This window comes from Littorina saxatilis, linkage group LG2 (genome assembly GCF_037325665.1).
Source record: "Littorina saxatilis isolate snail1 linkage group LG2, US_GU_Lsax_2.0, whole genome shotgun sequence".
NCBI classification, from domain to species: domain Eukaryota; kingdom Metazoa; phylum Mollusca; class Gastropoda; order Littorinimorpha; family Littorinidae; genus Littorina; species Littorina saxatilis.
Window position 1 is genome coordinate 23,977,882 of NC_090246.1, and position 22,562 is coordinate 24,000,443.

The 22,562-nt window shown below is 43.1% G+C and overlaps 2 protein-coding genes and 1 long non-coding RNA gene across 3 annotated transcripts in view; 2 read left to right on the forward strand and 1 right to left on the reverse strand.

Moving 5' to 3' along the window:
• LOC138957218 (cGMP-dependent protein kinase 1-like) overlaps positions 1–2,158 on the forward strand; it is a 92,277-nt gene extending 90,119 nt beyond the window's left edge. The window contains exon 18 of the mRNA XM_070328370.1: positions 19–2,158. Coding sequence (XP_070184471.1) covers positions 19–114 — 96 coding nt within the window. The 3' untranslated portion in view covers positions 115–2,158. The remainder of the gene's footprint in view (positions 1–18) is intronic.
• LOC138958551 (uncharacterized) overlaps positions 1–22,562 on the reverse strand; it is a 147,813-nt gene that overhangs the window by 124,015 nt on the left and 1,236 nt on the right. The window lies entirely within an intron of this gene.
• The window catches only part of LOC138958548 (meiosis regulator and mRNA stability factor 1-like), a 34,037-nt gene continuing 24,159 nt past the window's right edge, over positions 12,685–22,562 (forward strand). Inside the window, exons 1-5 of the mRNA XM_070329746.1 lie at positions 12,685–12,806; positions 15,196–15,408; positions 15,734–15,851; positions 18,124–18,317; positions 19,822–19,988. Coding sequence (XP_070185847.1) covers positions 15,199–15,408; positions 15,734–15,851; positions 18,124–18,317; positions 19,822–19,988 — 689 coding nt within the window. The 5' untranslated portion in view covers positions 12,685–12,806; positions 15,196–15,198. The remainder of the gene's footprint in view (positions 12,807–15,195; positions 15,409–15,733; positions 15,852–18,123; positions 18,318–19,821; positions 19,989–22,562) is intronic.

A 22,562-nucleotide genomic window follows, 5' to 3' on the forward strand; every position in this document is an offset into this window, starting at 1 on the left:
GTTTTCTTTGCGATTCAGGTGCGAGGTCCGTCCGACTTCAGCAACTTCGACAACTATCCCCACGACATGGATATCCCTCCAGATGAGACGTCAGGCTGGGACAAAGACTTCTAGAGTGCCTGTCACGTCAGCCTGCAACCAGCCTGCCAAAATCGTTGCCTGCTACACGCACATGCTCGAAAGTTGTGCATTTCACCTGTTCGCCTTCAGCTTGGAGGCAGGAGCTTGTGCTGCGCAAGCGAGGTTGCAAAGTAGAGGACAATCTTCAATTTTGCTCAAACGGAGGGACATCTTGTTTTGCGTGTGCATGCATCAAATCCCTAGTGGGTGTTTGGAAACTGGATGGTGCATTACTGCTGATACCGATGCTTGTGGTGTTTTGTCCATGTGTGCGTCTCTATCTTTCTCTACCCGGCTTCGTCTCTGCTTGAGAAATTGTTCAGTGCACGTGCTCATTCGCTTGCCACACCTCTGATGTTGATCATTGTGGCCGTGAACTTCTCTGGCTCAACTGTCCAGACTGCTGCCGACAGATAGTGTTACAGTCTTCTGTATGACTGCTGCTTGCAATCGGCGCGTGTTACTGGACTGACCTCAACAAGGTCTTGGCTAGATCTCTTTTTGGGAAATCAGCGTAAGAATAATTAATTCGAGTATTTACTATTTCAGTGTCTGCATCTTTTTGAGTTTATATGCTTTTGTAAGGCTTGGGAAGTGTTCTTTTGTGTGTGTTGACAATCTGTTAAATGGAATAAGGCTGAGTGAACTCTTCTCCATTGAGCGCTTCAACCGGTTTTGTTCGTCATTGGCCTGAAGACACCAACTCAAAACGAATAGATTCTTTCAAGAACTACGCAGTACTCCTTTACAGAACTATGGCATGCAACTCATGGAGGAACACGAGATTCACGGGTCTTTCTTCAGTCAAACAGAAGAAGGGGAACAACTGTGGGTTTTTTTTCTGTCTGACTTTGAAGTTCTCTCCACTTGGCCGAGAACCGGCCAAACAAAATGTAGTGCCAATGCTGGTTTGGGTGAGTTGTCAATGGACGTTTGAGGGGGGAGGGGATGGATCGGTTGACGTCGTTGTGCCAATGTGACTGAAAGATCTTTCGTTCTTGTCTTGTGCTGGGTATTGGGACCAATTCTTTTGACCTCAAAGCATTCGTAACTGCAAACCAAAAGCAGTGTTAATCTTTTCATAACCAAGCCAAATTCCTAGAAAATAGTGGCTTTTGGGGGTGAGTTTTTTTGTAATGTAAAACTGGTATACTTCTGGTGAGCGGCGTGTGAAACTAATTTTGCAAATGGTTTTCTTGTAAAATTATTAGTTTGTTTTTTTTTTTGCTGCAAGATGAGACGATATTTATACTGTTGCATGCCTCGGTTATTTTGCTAAAGATTGTGTTTCTACTCTTTTTTTTTTAAAACTGTATTATAATCTGAATCTTTCAACCCTTCTCACAGCGAATCTCTATGTGAGATGATTGTATATATCTTCTTGTTGGCAAAAAGCAAAGAAACAAAACACTGAAAAAAAGCAAAATGTGATCCTTTTCAGTATTGTGCAAGTTCAGACTTGTTTTACTGAAAGCATTATTTCTTGAGAAAACTGTATCTTGAAGCTTATGTACATATCATCTATGTTTATTTATGTGCAATTGTTATGACTTTTTTGTTTACTTTCTATTTTGTTTGTATCTTTGGTGTAATTAGTTTGTCCTGTTTCCAGTTGTTTGCTGTCTCTTATTTCTTTGCTGATACAACCATGTAGATTACTGTACAAATTTCTATATTTTTCTCTTGTCTTATATCGCCAGTAACGTGATATTACGATGGTTTCTATTTCAATGTTTAGATCATTTTACAAAAATATGAATAAAGTCAGATTAAAGAGTGTGTGCAAATCGTATGTTTTTATTTTGGTGTAAAGAGGATAAGAAATTAAAAAATAAATTTAATTCTTTTTTTTTTACAAAATTTAGTGAACAAACCGTATCCTGAAATGTGGCATGGTTAAAGTTGAAACATGGGAGAAAACTAACAAAGCTTGTTCTGGAACTCATTCCTACTTCAAAATGGTCAGATATCTCTCAGGGTGCTGTTGGATGTACAGTATAGACATCTTTTGAATCGGAATAAAAATAAGAAAATGGAATTGTGTGTGTGTGCGTGTGCGTGCGTGCGTGCGTGTGTGTGTGTGTGTGTGTGCTTTCCTGAGAAAAACGAACGGTCGAAATGGGCGCGTTGAAACGAATATAATTCTGTGAAGAAAGTTTCACGAATATCAAATCTTGCCTGAAGAAAAATCATTTGCATTTATAAAGCTTTGGTGTCTATATATATAATGGTTATAATGATGTCGTTTGTGCGCACGTTCGCACCAGATTATATCGTGCTCAAAAGGTCAAAACTAATAAAGGGGGTCCTTCATCCTTCAACAGATACGAGTATGTGATGCAGCTGTGATCACTGTTACAGGTAGGGGAAGGGCTCCTAATATGGACCACTTTTTATATTTAGTCAAGTTTTGACTAAATATTTTAACATCGAGGGGGAATCGAAACGAGGGTCGTGGTGTATGTGCGTGTGTCTGTGTGTGTGTGTGTGTGTGTGTGTGTAGAGCGATTCAGACTAAACTACTGGACCGATCTTTATGAAATTTGACATGAGAGTTCCTGGGTATGAAATCCCCGAATATTTTTTTCATTTTTTGGATAAATGTCTTTGATGACGTCATATCCGGCTTTTCGTGAAAGTTGAGGCGGCACTGTCACGCCCTCATTTTTCAACCAAATTGGTTGAAATTTTGGTCAAGTAATCTTCGACAAAGCCCGGACTTCGGTATTGCATTTCAGCTTGGTGGCTTAAAAATTAATTAATGACTTTGGTCATTAAAAATCTGAAAATTGTAAAAAAAAAAAAAAAGAAATTTATAAAACGATCCAAATTTACGTTTATCTTATTCTCCATCATTTGCTGATTCCAAAAACATATAAATATGTTATATTTGGATTAAAAACAAGCTCTGAAAATTAAATATATAAAAATTATTATCAAAATTAAATTGTCCAAATCAATTTAAAAACACTTTCATCTTATTCCTTGTCGGTTCCTGATTCCAAAAACATATAGATATGATATGTTTGGATTAAAAACACGCTCAGAAAGTTAAAACAAAGAGAGGTACAACTTAGCGCAACTACTACCCCGCTCTTCTTGTCAATTTCACTGCCTTTGCCATGAGCGGTGGACTGACGATGCTACGAGTATACGGTCTTGCTGAAAAATGGCATTGCGTTCAGTTTCATTCTGTGAGTTCGACAGCTACTTGACTAAATATTGTATTTTCGCCTTACGCGACTTGCTTCATGCTGATAACTAGCTTGTTTTCTTGCGAAGAAGTTTCATTTTGTGTTTGGTAGTCCTTCTCTCTTAGGTTAACCGTTAGGCCTAATTAGAGTGAAATAGCTTTGATAGACATTCAGCAAAATATAAATTCAGAAAAAATCACAAAGGATCCATATTAGGAGCCTGGGCGCATATAATGGTATGGACCAGTGAAGCGACCTTCACGAATCACTGTAAAAAGCCCCCTATATTTCAAAATAACATGATACAACTTAGTGTACAAATCAGCCTAATTAAAATATGCTCTAGATTTATTTGTTTCGGGTTGATGAGAGCATTATTTGAAGCACACCAGGAAACTAAAGAAGCTTATCAAAAACAGCGTGAAAATAAGTGAAATTATCAATTAAATTACATAACTTATCCCGACTCACATATAGCATTAACCTTTGGTTTAAGTGCCGAGACGCTGAACTACGCTTCACCCCTTAAGGGGAAGTAACCCTAAAAAAGAACAGCCTTGACCCTATAAGCTGGGTCACAGGTCAAGGCCATGCTAAGACGTTTCCTCTTGAGCTACGCTATTGGCTTTACAGCCTGCTGCCTGGTTGGCAGTTATCATCACCCCGGTCATTCTTCACAGTTCTCTGCTTCTTATGCTGTATTGGTGAGGTCGTTCTTTGTTTTCGTTTTTACTCAGACTTTGCCTTGTGTCCGCCAGCCTTGTTGTTTGTTGTTCTGCTCTCAGACTGAGTTGTTTCCAACATGGCGGACAAGGAGAAGAAGAAGCCTACTACTAGACAGTTAGTTGCTGATTCTTCCCCTGCTTGCGTACAGAAAAAAGACAAACCTAACAGTTACTGTGTTAGACCCTTTAACTCAGACTTCGTTCTCTGTCAATATTTCTGATACTTCAAGTCCTCCCATGCCTGTACTTAAAGAAGTTAAAAGTAAGGGTAAGGCTTCTTCAGCCAAAACAAAAAAGAGCAGCGATAAGCAAGACATCTCCTCTCTCTTTTCCCCTTTTTCCACTCAAATGAATGCAATCGATTTGGAGACCAAAGTGCACACGGGCAGTCTACGACTTCCCCCGTTGCTGTAGGGCCTACTTGTGTCACCACTTCCGCCTGGGCAGGAAGTTGTCTCCACTGCTCTGCATCGAAGTTCTACCGTCTTCCGGTTTGCAGTCAGCCTCACTTCCGGTTGATCACGTTCAAGACTTGAGTCACGCGGACGTTTCGACACATACGGAAGCGGATTCGGAGCTCGACGATCATCTCTCATTCGCGAATGAGGACGACGCTGAGCCGTTCCACTTACCGTCAAAGCTGAAGCCAACCTTAGCTATTGCAGCACAGGTGGCTTACAAATATTTTCCTGACGGCGTTGTTTCATCGGCTGGACTTGACTTACCCCCACCATCAGCGGTGGGCGACTTCCGCCCAGCACCAACAGCATCTGAAGGTTTTCAGTTCTCTGAGTCTCCTTCAGTGGCTTATGAGCTCTCGAAACTTTTAGCAAGAGTTCCAGGCACGGCGAGCTCCCTGCCTGTCGGCACGGTGCCTCTCCTCTCTGCTCATGGCCGGTCAGGCGCCAGACGCTGCTAAGCCTTGGCTTGCCACTGACCAACTTCCACAGGCAGTAGTGTCTCTGCCCGCTTGTGCGCAGGTTTTCTCTCAGCCGTCGGCCTCAGAACCTTATCGGCACGTTTGCCCTTCCGGGTGCAGCTCTTCCGGTCACGCCGGAGCTGTCCACTCTTAGGGAGGACGGTTACCGTCAAGACAGACCTTGTGTCTACACAGAAGGTTCTCTTATTGGTTTGGAAGAGACAGGCAGGTACTCTCTTGAACTTGCCTCTCTCTCTGAGACACTCCTTCGGACACTCTCTCGTTCGATTACGTCTTCTCTGGATCCGTTCGAGTTCCGGAATGACGCAAGTGTTAAGGACGTATCAACACTGCTGGCCACCTTAGCCAAGGTCTCCGCAGAGCAAATGTCTGTAGCGGCACATCTTTACTCCCATGCCGTGTTTACACGCAGGGACTCTTTTCTGTCGGGCTCAAGGATTCAGGAGAAAGCGACTTTGGATGCTCTTAAGTCTTCTCCGTTCAATGAGGGAGCCCTTCTCGGGCAGCCTTCCCTTGACGCCCTAGACAAGCAAACCCAGAACGCCAAGGATTTGGCGATTGCTCGGTTAGCACAACACATGATGGCTTCGCTAAGCCACAAGCAAAGCAGCAGGGTCAGCCTAAGGCTTCGTTCTCGGCAGCTAACCGCGGCCACAACACCCAGCAGTCTCAGTCTTCGTCTAGGGGAAGGGGCAGGGGCGCCCCTTATCCTAAGCCCTAAACCATCGTTCGGGAACTCCAGGGGGAATGGGCGTAAGCCCAACCCCCAATGATGCCCCGCCGCCGAACCACTCATCCCGACAACCCCCACCCCTTTGGTGGCGGGTGGCCCCTCCCGGGCTCTTCCCTGCTGGATACAGCGCGTAGACAGTCAGTGGATCGTAGGGATAGTGCGTTCGGGGTTCCGTCTACTCTGGAAAAGGGAAAAAGCTCCCCTAACGAAACGACGTTAAACACTGGACTGTAATAGAAGAATTCCGAAAATAACTCCGTCTGTTTTTTTGGAGAGTTACCTTTTCGTGTATGTTAAATTTAATACTCGCTCGTGCAAAACCGACGAATGGAAATTGGGAGTTCATTGTGAGTCGCCATATCGACTGAGTCTACACGAACACGAACACACACACAAACACACTTACACACGCACACACACACACACACACACACACACACACACACACATACACTCAGACACACACATACACCCACACATATATTTTTGGATTCAGGAAAACAGGAGGAATACAATGAGATCATTTGGGAATCTTTTATTGCATTGATATTTCAATTTTGATAAGAATTTAACAAAAAGCCACAGGCAAGTCACCCAAGGATGGGTCGAAACTACTGTAGAAGGGTTTCGAACTGGTTGGAATAATTTTGTATTTGCTCCAGCATCATCATAGAAGATTAAGGAACCTCAGTCTCGGCTCACTACTGTGAGGGGGACATGACTGGCCTGAACAAAAATTGACCGTTTCAGTCATTACTGTTTTCTGTGGACGTTATAAATGACGTTCCACCTGAAACGAACGTCATAACTATAATATTATGACTATTGGATGATATGTAAGGGCATCGTTTGTTATTAAACTTGACGTTATACATTCAGTGTGTGTGTGTGTGTGTGTGTGTGTGTGTGTGTGTGTGTGTGTGTGTGTGTGTGTGTGTCATATTACACTTGACGTTATACATTCAGTGCGTGTTTGTCAGTGAGATGGGCAGGTCGGCAGTTGGGCAAACCGACAAACAGAGACCGTAATGTGAACCACGTTGCCACATTGTGTCATTTCGGATATTATGAACTTAAAAAGAACAGGAACACCATGACCGTACAGGGTGACCCCCCAAAAAAATTGCCCACTCTAAAACGCTAATTACTCCGACACGTTGACAGGCGCAGGTTAGATGCGTCGAAAACATTTTGTTCAGTGAATTACTTCATATTTGGCGTATAGTCAGTCAGTGAGTCAGTTATGGAATGACAATTCGACTTAAATCAAAGTAAACCATGCATACATAAACAAATGTTTTTTTCGAGGACGCAACAAAACAGACATATATTATAGAACTGTGTAGGAATGAATTCCTCGTGATTTCTATAACACAGCAACAAACAAAAAAAACTACAAAAAGCATAACAGGAGCACACTTTTCACGCAGGGGAATGCAACTTTCCACAGCCACTGAAACAAAAAAATGTTAGCTCACGTGCGCCTTACTCTTCAAGTGTGATAACAACGATGATTGAAGAAACTATTATGAAATGAATACCCAGGGGGGTATTGTCCGGGGGGGGGGGGGGGGGAATTGTCCAGGGGGGAGAAGTCCTAGGCGGAAAATGTCCAGGGGGGGGGGGGGGGGAAGGATTGTCTGGGGGGAAAAGTCCAGGGGGGTAAAGTCCGGGGGATTGTCCTAGAACCAGTTTCAAGTAGTGTAGGTCAAGTGATTTGAATGCTACGCTTTTCAAAAGAAAAAGAAAATTCACAGTCGGAGATTGCCTCAGCAGTGGGAGGTTTGACACTCAGTGAGCAGTACTGAGCCACACTCATCCGACTTGAACCCTTCAGACTCTTTGTAATCGCTGTTTCAACATAAAATTATATTGTCTGAGAATGGCTTTTGTATCATTGCAAGGCCCTTCATTGAAAACCAACAGGTAAAATCTAGAGGGCTAAAATCGGGTTAATGGGCCTATTACTCAGTACCAATTAAACCTCGACTGACTTGTCACGTACCGCTTTTGACGGTTAATCGGCGAATTTGGAATACAAGATTTCCGAAGGAGCATTAAAGTCAGAGTACGTACGTTTTAACATACAAACTTGAAATTGTGTGAACTTAATATGTCAAGCCAATGTACACAAAACATAAACTGTAATTCGATGACATTCAAGTTTTTTCAACGCATCTAACCTGCGGCTGCCAACGTTCATGATAAAACACATTTTAATCATGTTATTTGGCCATCAGACACACAAAACACTAAGCGCACAGTTACACACACGCGGCTACTATACACACACGCGGCTACTATACACACACGCACACACACACACTGCCGGCCACATGACCGCGTGCTCAGTCGCTTGTGCGTGCTGGCACACACGGCACATACTCAGTGACACACGCACACACGTACGCCCGCACGAACGTCGCTTTGCATGCCGCCACTCACACTGTTTCACGCACACACACACACACACATGACACACACACCGTCACACACAGTGACACACACAAACACTCACTGACTCGACAACACCCGACCGTGACACACACCGTCATCACACACTGCTACACACTTCACATATACACATACACACACCGGGCACAGGCACGTACACACATAACAAGTCATTTTAGATCCCTTTGAAGTGACGGAATGAACTCCGATGAACTGTGGAGTGCTGCTTGCTGTGAAGAAAGAACTCCAGCTGAGTGACGTCACACGCTCGAAAGATGTGGAGATGATTAGCGGCACTATCCAGATCTCCAAGAGAAAGAAACTGTTTTTAGCTTCATGTTACAGACCACCAAGAAGAACAGACGAGGGGTACACCAGAGAGGCGACATCAGAAATTGCCAAGCTGAAAGAAAAGGCAAAGAAGAACATCTTGATCGTCGGCGGTGACTTCAACTTACCAGACATCAACTGGAATACCACTAATGTTGCTGGACGCCAGTACCCAGAGCGGGTGAACAGAGCATACCTGGACACCATTGCAGACGCTGGCATGGAGCAGCTAGTACGATTCCCTACGCGCAAGAGCAACACCCTGGACCTGATCATAACAACACACCCAGGCCTCAGCCAGCGTTGTAGACCCCTACCGTCTATCGGCAACAGCGACCATGACATCGTCCTCTTCGACTGTGCCCTCGCCCCCTTCAGACCACGTCCGACTCGCCGGAAAATCACCTTATGGAAGAAAGCCGACACTGAGGGCATCAAGCAAGACTTCCTTGACTTCACTCCTGAATTCATGGCCGCCCCAGATGACGTCCATGGACTGTGGTTTCTTCTCAAGTCCAAGACTCATGAGGTCATGGAGAACCGAGTACCAAGCAAGATGTCTGCCAGCCGCTACTCCCACCCATGGATGAACACTGACATCAGAAGAGCCATACGAAGAAAACAACGAGCCCACAAGAAATCAAGAAAGACGGGGAAAAAGCGTGACCGCGACAGGTACAGGCGACTACAGCAAGAGGTCAAGTTCCACATCAGAGACGCCCACAAGCAGTACATGGAAGACATCGTCAGTGAAGACTTCACTACAAACAGCAAGAAGTTCTGGGCCTACGTGAAAAGCAAGGGGCAAGACTCTGCTGGAGTTTCACCACTGAAGAACGCAGATGGCTTCCTGCAGAGCGACAGCGCCAAGAAGGCGGAGATCCTGAACGAACAGTTCCAGAGGGCGTTCACCACCGAGGACACATCTCGCATCCCCAGTATGGGCGACAGCCCTTTCCCGGCGATGGATGATATCCACATTGACGAAGGTGGTGTCCGCAAGCTCCTGAGGGACCTGAAGACGGACAAGGCAACTGGACCAGACTCCATTCCAGCCTTCATCTTGAAGACGGCTGCTGACCAACTGGCGCCCATCCTTGTTCGACTGTTCCAGCTCTCGTTGGATACTGGGGAGGTCCCGCTTGACTGGCGCCAGGCCTGGGTGGTGCCTATCTTCAAGAAAGGGGAACGACACCTTGCAGCCAACTACCGCCCTGTCTCGCTCATCTCCATCACCTGCAAGATACTCGAGCACGTGGTGCACAGCTCCATCATGAAGCACTTTGACCACCATGCCATCCTTACCAACTGTCAACATGGCTTTCGGCGTAAACGCTCATGCAAAACCCAGCTCATCGTCACAGTCCATGAAGTTGCCCGGCAGCTAGCAGAGGGAGCCCAGGTCGACGCCATCCTGTTGGACTTCTCCAAAGCCTTCGACAAGGTGCCCCACGCCCGCCTGCTCACGAAACTGGCTTACTACGGAGTGAGAAACGACACCCTCAAGTGGATCTCTGCCTTCCTCAGTCAACATCAACAGCAGGTGGCCTTGGAGGGCGTCCTATCGTCTCCAGTCGGAGTGCAGTCCGGAGTTCCGCAGTGGACCGTCCTGGGTCCTCTCCTGTTTTTAGCCTTCATCAACGACCTCCCTGTATCCGTTCAGTTCAGCAGCGTCAAACTCTTTGCAGACGACTCCCTACTCTTCAAACGTATATCCTCTCCAGCGGACAGTCTGCAGCTCCAACAGGACCTATCCAGCCTCGAACAGTGGGAATCAACATGGCAGATGGAGTTCAACCCCAGCAAGTGCACCGTCATCCGCATTGCCCCGAACAAGAAGAAGCCCATCCTGCCAACTTCCTACAGCCTCCATGGACAGACTCTGGAAACAACACCATCCAGCAAGTACCTAGGGGTCTTAATCTCCGATGACCTGTCCTGGAGCAGCCACGTGCAAGCGACTGTCAACAAGGGCAACAGAACTGTGGGCTTCTTGCGGCGGAACTTCCGGGAGTGCACCACCACCGTCAGAGCTGCTACGTACAAGGCCATGGTCAGACCGGTCCTTGACTACGCCTCGCTAGTCTGGGACCCGATCTCTCCGACAGAAAGACGTCACGGAGCTTGAAAAAGTCCAACGCAGAGCAGCCCGTTACGTCCACAACTACAGCGATCGGACCCCAGGCTGTGTGACCAGCATGCTGAAGACCCTCCAATGGGAACCACTCGCCGACAGAAGACTCGCCAACCGCCTCACTATGCTCTACAAGATCAACAACGGCATAGTCGACATCAACAAGGCCGAGTTCTACACCTCTGGCGACAGCCGCACCAGAGGAGCCCAGAGACTGTTCCAGGAGATGGCATCCCATCCTGTTCTCTTCAACTCCTTTTTCCCCCGAACACTGCGTCAGTGGAACAAGCTCGACCCTAAGACCACAGTTGCTCCTTCACTGGAGTCCTTCCATGCTGGTCTGGGTCGTACCCACGGAATTGCCTCGCTGACACAGTAACCCTGCAGCTCTTCGTGTAAATAGTTTTATACTTCTAACCATCTTCTCGGAGTTATTGGGTCACCCACCACCAGTAACCAATTACTCCGTACTCCGCCGCTGGACTACAGACGTTCGGATGAACCCAGTCCACATCAAGAAAGAAGAAGAAGAAGAAGAACTGTACGAATGCATTTCGTTTACATGGTTCAAAGAAGGAATTATCTGTATGAGCGGACTGGACAAGGGAGACAACTCTTTCGTGTAAATGATGTCCCATGGTTGACAACGTACGCCATTTTCGGTGCATTTTCGTCGATTGAACAACCAAATGGCTCAATCCGTCAATTAATTTCACGACAAATGTTCTTTGGCTTGCTTACAATACTAACTTACATGGACTTGTATCAAAATTAAGTAAAGAATGTCACTGGATTCTGAGCTATGAATTTAACACGCTAAAGTTCAAGATTACCCAAAGACACACACGTACACACACACACACACACTCATATGTGTGGACACACACCGCGTGACAATGACACAGTCACTGATATATATACACGCACAAGGCGGCACATACATACACACACAGACTGGCGTTGAGAGGTTTGTTTGAACAGTTTTTATTCACAAAAAGCTCTTTTGAGCCACATAGTGAAAACAATTTACACTTAATGAACATGCAAAAGTACAAATGGAAAGATGGCATGAAGCAAAAACATGGTTATGATGTAAACGAAAAAGAGATTTTGGGAGGAAGAAACAAGTATAAACAGATCAAGAGCAATTTAAAAGATCAACATGCATTTGTGACATCGATCATACATATCAGTGTCAAAATGTTATAGAGAAAAATCAAAGTTGGAGTGAGTGACAAAAACAAATAAAACTGAAATACTGCACGGTAAGACTAGATTAAATAACAAAGAGATTCAAATTGTAAGACGCTGCACACCCCTCACACACACACCTTCCCTACAAATGAACACATCCAAGGGAAGCAATAGCTGAAAAGAAAATTTGTGTCACTGGTACTCTGCCTTGAGGAGTTGCTTCCCTTGTACCGTACTACGAGAGCTTTGTTCGCAACAATTTGCATGTGTTGATGCATCACAGCGTCGCAACCTCTTGCGTGACGTGACATAAAACTGGAAACCAAAGAATGTAGCATGCAGTTGTTCAGCGAGAGCGTAAAGCACATGCAGTAGGATGTCATGTTTGCTAGGTCTTTTTCTTTACAGGGGAAACATTGACTGACAAGATCTTCAATTGCATGTCACGTATTTTCAGTTGGCACATTTAGGTATAGTCGTGTACACACGCACACACACATTCACAGAAAAAGTATATATTTACACATTGTACACTGATTTTTAATCCCATGCAGTGGGGGAAAAAACTGAAGTCTTTCCTTATGCAGCTTACTTATAAAGTTTAAAGCCCTCTGCCACAAATTTACCCAGGTTTAGCAGCTTTTTTCGATTCGGGGTGGTCATGAGATTAGAATACTTGAAAAAGTTGGGATGTTGTCTAAAATGAGGGGGAATGAATTTCTCACGGATTTCAGCTAAGGCAGGGCATTCCAAAAGAAAGTGGAATTCGTCTCCAACTCTATTTAGGTTGCACTTTGTGCAGACTCTTTCATACGAAATGTCCGTACAGGCCAAAGCGCGGTAACTCTGGGGGTAAGTTTCTGAGGTCAATTCGGGAGGTCGCAGGCAGCTTCCGGTTGATATTTCGATACATGTAGGTTTGCAACTGGATTTAAAATCATGGATTTCGGCTGAATATGACCAGGAAACAAAGCTTTTTAAGGTAAGAGTTCAGCTGATCAATTTAAATTGATTGCGGAAAGAGTGTCTGTGGTGAAAGTGTGCAATCCAGCTGTCAGTGCATGCGGAAACCTTTGTCTTTTGCTGTGACAGCAGTGCATCATGTGCCCCCGCGGTACCCAGGTCCTGCTCCCGCTCTCTCTTTCTCTCTCTCTCTCTGACTCTAGACTCTAGAATCTCTCTTTCTCTCTCGCTCGCTCTCCCTCTCAAAATAAGCTCCGTGCCTGTACATGTTGCCTATTCCGTTTTAGTTTTAAAATACTAAAGTCAGTAAAGAAACAAACAGACAAAAAAACGCTCGACACCACAGGGACTTATAGTTATATCAAAAATAAGTAAAGAATATCACTGGATTTGGAGCTATGAATCAGGGGTGGGCACAATATCTTTGCTTGTAGCAAAAGTAATATTGTTTGTAGCAGAACTTGGCGCGAAGCGCCAAGTCGACGGCGCGAAGCGCCTAGTTTGCTAGGGGGGTCCGGGGGCATGCTCCCCCGGAAAATTTTTGAAAAAAAGGAAGCAAATGGTACAATCTGGTGCATTCTGAGGGTGATAATTGCCAGTTTCTGGCAGCAGATTTTGTCACTGATTTTTGTGGAAAATCGCCTGTTTGCCCCTTAACATACACTTAACATACCAGTCAATACACTTGGGCATACACCTGTTGGTACCCACTGTTGTAGATCGAAAGGCCTCAGCCGATTTACTGTTCAAACACCTGAACGCTAACCAAAACACTAAAACAGCAAAAACATCTCATCTGGGATAACCTTAATTTTAAGATCCATGTATTAAGGCTATATTTTCTAAGGACCATGGGCATTTATCTTTTAGTTTTACAATGTCAAACTGTGCCTGAGAAAAAAGCGTACAAGTCTCTGGACTCACTTCTGAGATACAGGCAATGACATGTATACATGCCAGGCGCCTACATCAAATTGAAATGAAAGTGAAAGAAGAAGAAGCAGTGAAGATGCTAGAAGAAAGCCACACCAAGCGTGATCACCGGGCAGATCTGCATTGGTACTTTGCATTTTAGATTGAAGTACAACGGCTAACAACACATTATGAAAGCCGTACCTTTTGAAAAATGAACGAATGTCCAGCGTTTTCCTTGCGCTTCGGGCGCTTTCTTCGTTTTCCCTCACTTCCATCTTTGAAAAAGACGCGATACGACTTTTCCAGACTTCAGAACAGAAGAGTGCCAAAGAGTGCTCGATATGGTCAGGCTACACACCACCGATTGATCAGCCTTGGAATCAGCTAAAATAGATCTGGGGAAAAAAACACATAGCAAATTTAAAAAGAGCACTCTGTCGCAACTTGTCGCAATTTCGCCTATCGCAAAATCGGCTTCCCTTGTTGCAAAAAAATGCGACAATGCGACAGGTGCCCTCCCCTGTGAATTTAACACACTAAAGTTCAAGATTACCCCGACACTTTAGTTGAAGCCACCTTAGTTGAAGCCAACTTTCTCCTAAGAGCTAGTTTACATCCAGACATGAGTCAATCAGTCATGGGGATGGGACATCTTTTGAATTTTGGTCTCGTTATAGAAACAGCAAACACCAGCATGCTGGACAATGGTCGGTCTGATGAAGCATACACAGCTGAAGACTGATTTTCGACACATGTGCAAACATACTTGATATTATAATATTTATCCTTTTTATAGAAGTGACGTGTAGAAAATATATCACTGTCAGCAAGAATACACTGATTCACTAGAAGTAGAAGAGAATGGAAAATATCTTGGTAGTGTCATTTGCGACAGTATACATACAGACATGAAAATGTCACCAGTTTTAATGTTTTTGTCTCTAACTTTGCAAAATTAATTATGGCAACATTTATTATGCCCACTCTGCACAGAAACTTGAGAAAGAGGTACATTACATTACAATAAATGTACATGTGTCCACCTCCAAGTTGAACACGGAAGGGTGACCATATTACTATTACTATTAGTACATGTAAAACATGTGTTTGTATGATGTATGTGACAGTTATTATAACATGGCCGTGTCCGCATTTGTTGATGATAAGATAAAGAACTAGTACTCAGTAGTAGAGTACTAGTACTGTGAATGAAAATAAATTCACACTGATGAAAGTGAAACACAACACTCCTGCCTTTGTTAGTTTGTGTAGCTTGTGTTTGGTGCACTTGAGGTCAGGAAAGTGACTATACACTTTTTGAAAAGTATTAGTTGATAATTTGTTTTCTTCCTCAAGTTCCTGCCTTTCGGATTAGAACAATAACTTGATATGGCAGCAATGTTTTTTTTTTAATTGTTTGTGTTGATTTTGTTTGCAAATACATGTAATGCCAAATTGATTAATATGATCTGTTTGATTAATGCAAATTACAGAGGATGGGGGATGAGACCTCAGAGTCACGGAAGGCCATTGGTTTGTTCTGGGACATAGAGAACTGCCACGTGCCTCGCAATGTGTCTCCCCTGTCGGTGGTCAAGCGGCTGCGAGAAAAATTCTTTGCCGGGCTGCGAGAGGCAGAGTTCATGTGTGTTTGTGACATCAATAAAGAATCAACAGCTGTTATAGAGGAGCTGAATAATGGACAGGTTGGTTTTAGCATTTTTCTTGCACCTCTATTTCACTTTCACTGTTTCAGAAAAAATTTGTGTTGAATGATAAATTGATTACATTGATTTGGTCAATTTCGTTTGTGAAATTTACTGTGTGTGTGTTTGAATGATGAGATTACATCAGTTGTAAGGTTATAAACAAATATGACATGAACATATTAAATTATTATTAATACAATATTTATTGATACATTTTATTTTTATAAGATAGATGTGAATCGTGATTTATTTTAGATTTTTATGTATTTCAAGTTTGTCTTAATTTTATTTTAAAGTACAACTCGCAGCTTTCTTTGTACAGGTCAACATTGTTCATATTAATGCCACCTCAAAGAATACCGCCGACGATAAAATCAAGCAGAGTCTACGTCGCTTTGCAGACACTCATCCAGCTGAAACCAAGATCGTTCTTATCTCAGGTGAGACTTTCTTCTTACTCTGGTGAGCACTAAGACTAGTAAGTTACTAAGAGTAAGAAACTGTCATTTTCCTACCTGATAATGCAGGGATGTCGTTAGGCGTCGGACATCGACCGATTAAAAGGCTCAAATGTCCGATTCACTTAGCCGCATGGCGGTCAGATGTCCTATCGTTTTCAACTGAGCGCGGTCATTGTCCGATAAGAACTCCATTCCTTCGGACAGCGCGTTATTTGATAATTTTCCTTTCATGATAATAATCTTCAAAAAGTGACCAAGCGCTCTCGCGAACAGGTGCACTGAAGTTGTGCAGTGCAGATCTTGCGTTTTACGAAACGTTTGCGGTATGAGCTGTTTGCGTACATCTGTCTACAGCACTAAAGTTAGGAGTACGGGAGACAACTCCAACTGACCAAGGCTCGCGTATGCTTTAATTTGCTTTTGGTTAGAGTTGAAGCGCACGGCACTGAATTATGCCACCGAAAAAAGCTAAAGCCTGCCAAACAAACAAAAAAGCTAAACACGTTTGGCGTTTCAACGGCATCGTGTGCTACATTATGGCCAAGAAGTACATGGGAAAACATGGCTAGCAATAGCATAATTCCGGAAAATGACAGCGCCAATGACAGTGTCGCCGCTGAAACCCCCACAATCAGGGAAAGTAAAGTTTCGTGACTTGAAGATGTATACGTGTCGGTACAACAGGACATTCGCACAGACGGTCTTTTAATAAGGTTAACTATTCATGGCTGACCCTGTTTAGTACTAGTTGGTTAGAATTTGACAGCAAAGAGACCATCTATATATAGGTAAACTGTTTTGTCGAATATGTCAAGAAAAAGCTCTGTCAGGAAATCATGCAGTTTGTGTGCCAATCAAAGTAAGAGTGCTGAAGTTTTTGGTTGCTTAATAGTTTGTTTGTTTCTTTTTTGTGTGTGTCCTGTTTAAAACAAAAGTAATAAAACAATATACGCACACAATGTTGGTGCATATATTGATATATGTGTGTGTGTGTGATCATAATTTTGTGTTTTGCACAAAATTATAATGTCCAATTAAAATGTCTGAAAGCAGTCAAATGTCCTATTGATGCCGAAGAGCTCAGGACATTTGTCCTATAGGTATGAATTTGTGGCAACATCCCTGATAATGTGATTATGTGTACCCTAGATGATTTTATTGCAAAAACTGCTGTTTTGGTACAACGTCAACTACAAAGGAAACTTCCCAGTTTGTTTTTGTAAGGTCCCTCCATATATTGACATTCTGGCTAACAACAGTATTAAAATGTATTGTGAAGAGAAGTTATTGAAATTGGTTGATTATAATCCCAGCGAAGCTGGAGGTATCCCACGAACGCTATACTGTAATCAAATTGAGAAATATTCATGCCGATAATACATGGTAAAAAAGGAATCTTTGTGCCCTAACTCAGGCTACATTTGGGTATGGAAGTTCACGAAAAATTGGGAACATACTAACTAAAATACGGTAGGTGCCGACCAATTCTTCGATTTTTGATCCAACGCCAACCGGGACCGCATTATAAGGGTAGAATTTCTGAGACTACAGCAATTACATTCGTGCAATTAGACGACGTCACAATGTTTTTACGTCAATGCATGTGGCGTCATCTCCTCCATTCGGCATTTCTCTCGCGCGGGTGGCATGTGAGTGTTTGCGTGGGTCTGTGTGTGTGCATGTTTGTGTTTGCATAGTTATGTGGATGTGTGTGTTAGTGTGAGTGTGTGTGTGTGTGTGTGTGTGTGTGTGTGTGTGTGTGTGAAAGAAAGAGAGAGAGAGAAGGAGAACAGCTGTGTGTATGTGCATGCATGTATGTGCGTGAGTGACCTCTCTCGCTGCCTTACAATCTTTGTGTCAGTGTTTGTGTGTCTCTTTCTCTGTCTCTGTCTCTGTTTGTCTGTCTCGCTCACTCACCTACTTTTTGCAATTATCTCCTATAATAATATATACATGTGTACAAAATATCAAATAAATACACGTGTATAAATTATTTCTTACACGTGTATGAATTATTTATTACATGTGTCTTTGTTATGAGCCAAACGGCTTTCCATAATTCATAAGAGGGACTGCTGTATAATTGTTTATATATTCTAGCTTATGCTTGTTTTTGCATTCTTGGTTCTGTATTTTTGCTACTTTTCTGTGTTCTAAGTGCCCCCACAGGACCAAGGGAAATACAGTCAAATAGATCAGTCTAAGTCTAGCTGACACATCTTGAATTGAACGTTGTCTTCAATTTCTGCAGGTGATGTCAACTTTTGCGCGGAGTTGTCAGACCTGCGTCATCGCAAGCACTTTTATATCATCCTCATTCACAAGCGCCAAGTCCATGAAGCCCTTACGCAGTGTGCCCATGAACATTATGTGTACGAAGACCTTATGGGCGACTTGCCTCGAAAGCCAGAATCCAAAGTAAACATCCAGAATAATACCTTGGCTGTAAGTGTTCTTTATTTTTCATTGCTCTTTTACATTTAGCAAATAAACAATGGCGACTGCACGTGAGAGCGAACAACAAAAAAACAAAATGCACTGTACTCACGTTAAAATGACGAACACGGAACAATTAACGGCGACGTTTCAACTTTGACATTTAGTCAAATTTGGACTAAATGTTGTAACATAGACTGGGAATCAAGACAAAGGTGGTGGTGTGTGTGTGCATGAAGAGCCATTTCCAGGAAACTACCAGACAGGTATTCATGAAACCTAACATGCAAATTCTTCCAGATGATATCCCAGGGTCATTCTTTTACTTTTTTCGATAATTGTCTTTGAATCTTTAATGGCGTCATATCCAGCTTTTAGTGAAAGTTGAGGCGGCACTGTCACATCCTCATTGTTCAATCAAATTGATTGCAATTTTGGTCAAGAAATCATCGGTGTAGCCCAGACTATGGGATTTCATTTCAGGTTTGAAGCTTAAAAATTAAATAATGAGTTTAGTCTAATTAAAATTACAATTTTAGTAATTTATCAAAACATTATTTTATCTTATTCTTTATCATTTTCTTTATCCAAAAATATATTGATACAGTATGCCGTCTTTGATCATAATTAAATTTAAAAAAGGTTACTTCCAAAGGCACTAGTTTCGATTCCTTCTCGGAGACAAGCTGGACCTGTCTCAGTCTTCGGGTTTGGGCGAGCTAAGCCTTAGTACATTTAGTCTCAGTGCCGGCTGTTAGTGTTAATTTTGTAGTTTCCGGTCGACAGATTGTCTGAATCAATGTTTTTATATCACTTCAGCAGGCGACTTGTTAATTATCTCTGAGACTCTTTCCCTCTCTCTTTACACAATAAATGTGAACCTCCTGAAGGGATTTGACTTGTCAAAAAACACCCTGAAGGATTCATGACCAGTTTCACTATGTAATTTAACTCTCCATAGCGATACCTGTCTAACACAACTTTGGGCATTTACTTTCGGTTCCTGCTGAGGGTTTCTGATGATGCATGAATGGGATTTTTGCATTCATGAACAGAAATTATCACTGGAGTTGAAGGAAAATACATGTATTTGAACGGGAATATGCATGGATTTAAATAAATTACTATCATGATTTTGATCTGTTTAGCACTTGTTCATGGGGGGCCCGGTAGCTCAGTTGGTAGAGTACTGGACTTGTGATCGGAAGGTCGCAGGTTCGAATTCGGGCCGGGGCGGACTTGGGTCAACTTTATGTGCAGACCCAGAGATGGAAGCCATGTCCCACCCCCGTGTCACCACAATGGCACGTAAACGATCTTGGTCATTCTGCCATAAGTGCAGATGGCTAATACCACCTAAACACGCAGACACTTGTGTATCTCGTCAAAAGCCGTGAGGGCGTAAAACTCAAATCATATAACCCATATCTTGTTCTTAAGAGGCGAAATATTTAGCCTGTAGGACATAAGCATTCTCTCTTTCCACTTGTTCATCGTGGTGATATCCTTGCAGCTTGTGCAGAGCTTAAGGCTGGTGGCCCGTGGATTTCCTAACGAGATACCTCTGGACTTAGTCAAGAAACGGTTGAAAACCCTAGCCAGTAACTGTGGGGGGAAGGTAATTCAAATCAACCATGACAAAGCCACCCTCGTCTTCCCTACCCAAGAAGCTTCTCTCAGGTGCAGTATTTCATGATGATAATAATAATGATCTTCTTTTTTTTCTCCTGATGATGATGATGAAAAACTTACTCTTAACCTTCGCCCGACGTCATTATCGACTACACACGGAAGACATCGTAGGGCCGTGCGGACCCATGCTTCTCAAAGAAGGAAAAATATCAGGGGTGGGACTTTTCTGCGAATCTGCGGATTTCCGCGGACACAAATTACGAATTCCGCTGCAGTAATCTATTTTTCCGCGTCCCATTTCATCACAGTATCTATAACTTGTTGACTGAATGATATGGAGAGAAGTGAAGATGGAACAGAACACTGGAGGCTTGAGAGTTAAATTGTGCTGACTGAAAGCTCCTGATAACTAATAGTCATGTTGAGCATCAATGCATTGGGGCGTCACTTGGATCATACTATTGCCAGTATTGGAGTAAGTATGCACCATTACAATGTTACCATTGTTGTGTGGAAGTTTTTGTTTTTGTTTGGTTGGGTGTTTTTTGTGTGTGTTTTTTGGAATGAGGAGAATGTCTTTTTTACCTGATCCAAACAAGTTGAATTTTAGTCTCAGAATGCACCAGATTGCACAGATTTTAATGTACCATTTAAAACAAATTCGGGGGAGCATGACAGGGCCGGACCCAGGGGGGGGTTCCAGGGGTTCCGGAACCCCACCCCTGGAAAAAGCATGTACCTTGCTTTGACTTTTACTAGTTTTAGCACCAAAACAATGCTGCTCTTAACCCTCAAAACAAGGCCCAGATTGCACAGATTTTAACCGTTTTTCAAGCATTTTCCGGGGGAGCATGCCCCCGGACCCCCCTAGTTCGCGCGCCTGCTTTGCAGGCGCGCGCTTGTGGCTTCGCCACATCGCTGATTTGCCCCCCCAAAAAAGGAGGAACCCCCCCCCTTACAACTCATTTGGTCCGGCCCTGAGCATGCCCCCCGAACCCCCCTAGAAAAAAGGGATTTCCTCTTTTTTCATCACAAGAGAGTCCCACCCCTGAAATATGCATCCCCTTCCGTAGACGCCATGGTTAAATTTCCACGAGAAGTAATTAAATTAAATTATTAATTTAATTATTACCGTGCAGACTAAAGCTTCTCAAAAAAGGAAATACGCGCATACCCTTCTGTAGACGTCGTGGGGCCGTGGGGACCCACATTGTTATTGTATGGATCCTTCTTTGAGAAACATGGGTCCGCATGGCCCCATGATGTCTTCCGTGTGTACTCTAAATTTGACCTTTGTTTTTTTTAATTACTTCTCGCTGAAATTTAATGATCTTTTAGGACATAAAAGCTTTTTAGGTGCCTGAGGCATTCTTAAAAGCTCATTAAAAAAATCTAACTAGTTTAACTTGCAATTAAACACCCTTCAGGGTCCCACGGACCCACGACCACCGGCGAAGGTTAAGATACGTACCAACTAGCAATGTCCAGGTGTGGGTCAAGCAGCTTCAATGATGTTGCTGGGTTCTTTTCTTCAACAAATGTGCTTATTGCCAAGAAAGTTTCAGAAGTTTTAAGACAGCCTTCAGCGTCACTTTTACTTTTTTTTTGTAAACGTTCAGCAGATCTGCTGAAATGAGAGCAAAAGTTTTCTGCAATTTGAAATAAGGTTCAGCATTTTGCAGGCTGCTGGCACGAAAGGACATCCCTGCTCAGCTTGGAAATATAGATGCCATCTTGCTCTTTCATGCAGAAAGATCTGCTAAAGCACATATTTTTACAGTGGAACTCTCCTTTTTACGACCTCCAAAAATCAGAAAATCAGGTCTTGTATAATAAAACTTTTGATTAAGGCCACCCATATGTGTAGTTTGTTTTGACATGCTTGTATGTGGTTTCTGTATTTGGGCTGTTTTTATTTTTATATTTTTTAAATTTTTTTTACTTCTCACAGACTGTTCAGTTTTATTTATTATCAGATGCTATCAAACATTATCTGTATTTCATCTTGAAATCTTATTTATTTATTTAGTTATTATTTACAATACATGGGGGAAAGTACAGAAAATGTGATTTATTGAAGTCAGAAGAAAAAATGATATATGATTTTTATGAAATATTTCACAAAATATCTAAGAACAGAAACATAAGATGGTCAAAAGTAAGAAGTCTGAATGTTCTCAAGATTAAAAAGTCTGAGGGGAAGGAACTCAAAACAAAAATCTTGACTGATTCAACTATTGTGCAAGGGTGATCTCCCCTGCCTTACACAGCAGGTATGGAGCACAGCTCACTGCAAGGAATTTTCATGAAGGTGTGAGGAGCTACTCAGCCTGTTTTGACTAAAGGCAGAGGTGCTCACTTGTTTCACAATATTTCTGGTGCAATCCATTGTGGATTGTCCAGTATTGCTCAGCTGAATTTAGTGGCTGGAAAGTGAAGTGTGCAGTTATTCATCTGGCCACTACTGCCATTTACAGAACTGTGTGATTTCTGCATGGTGTGACTGTGAGATTGTCATCACATTCAAGATGGGAGACAGTTCTTCTGTGGAAGATAACCCTTTTCACAGCTTCAAGGGAATATGGAACCCTAACCCTGCAGAGTATGTGCTGGGCCTTTTTT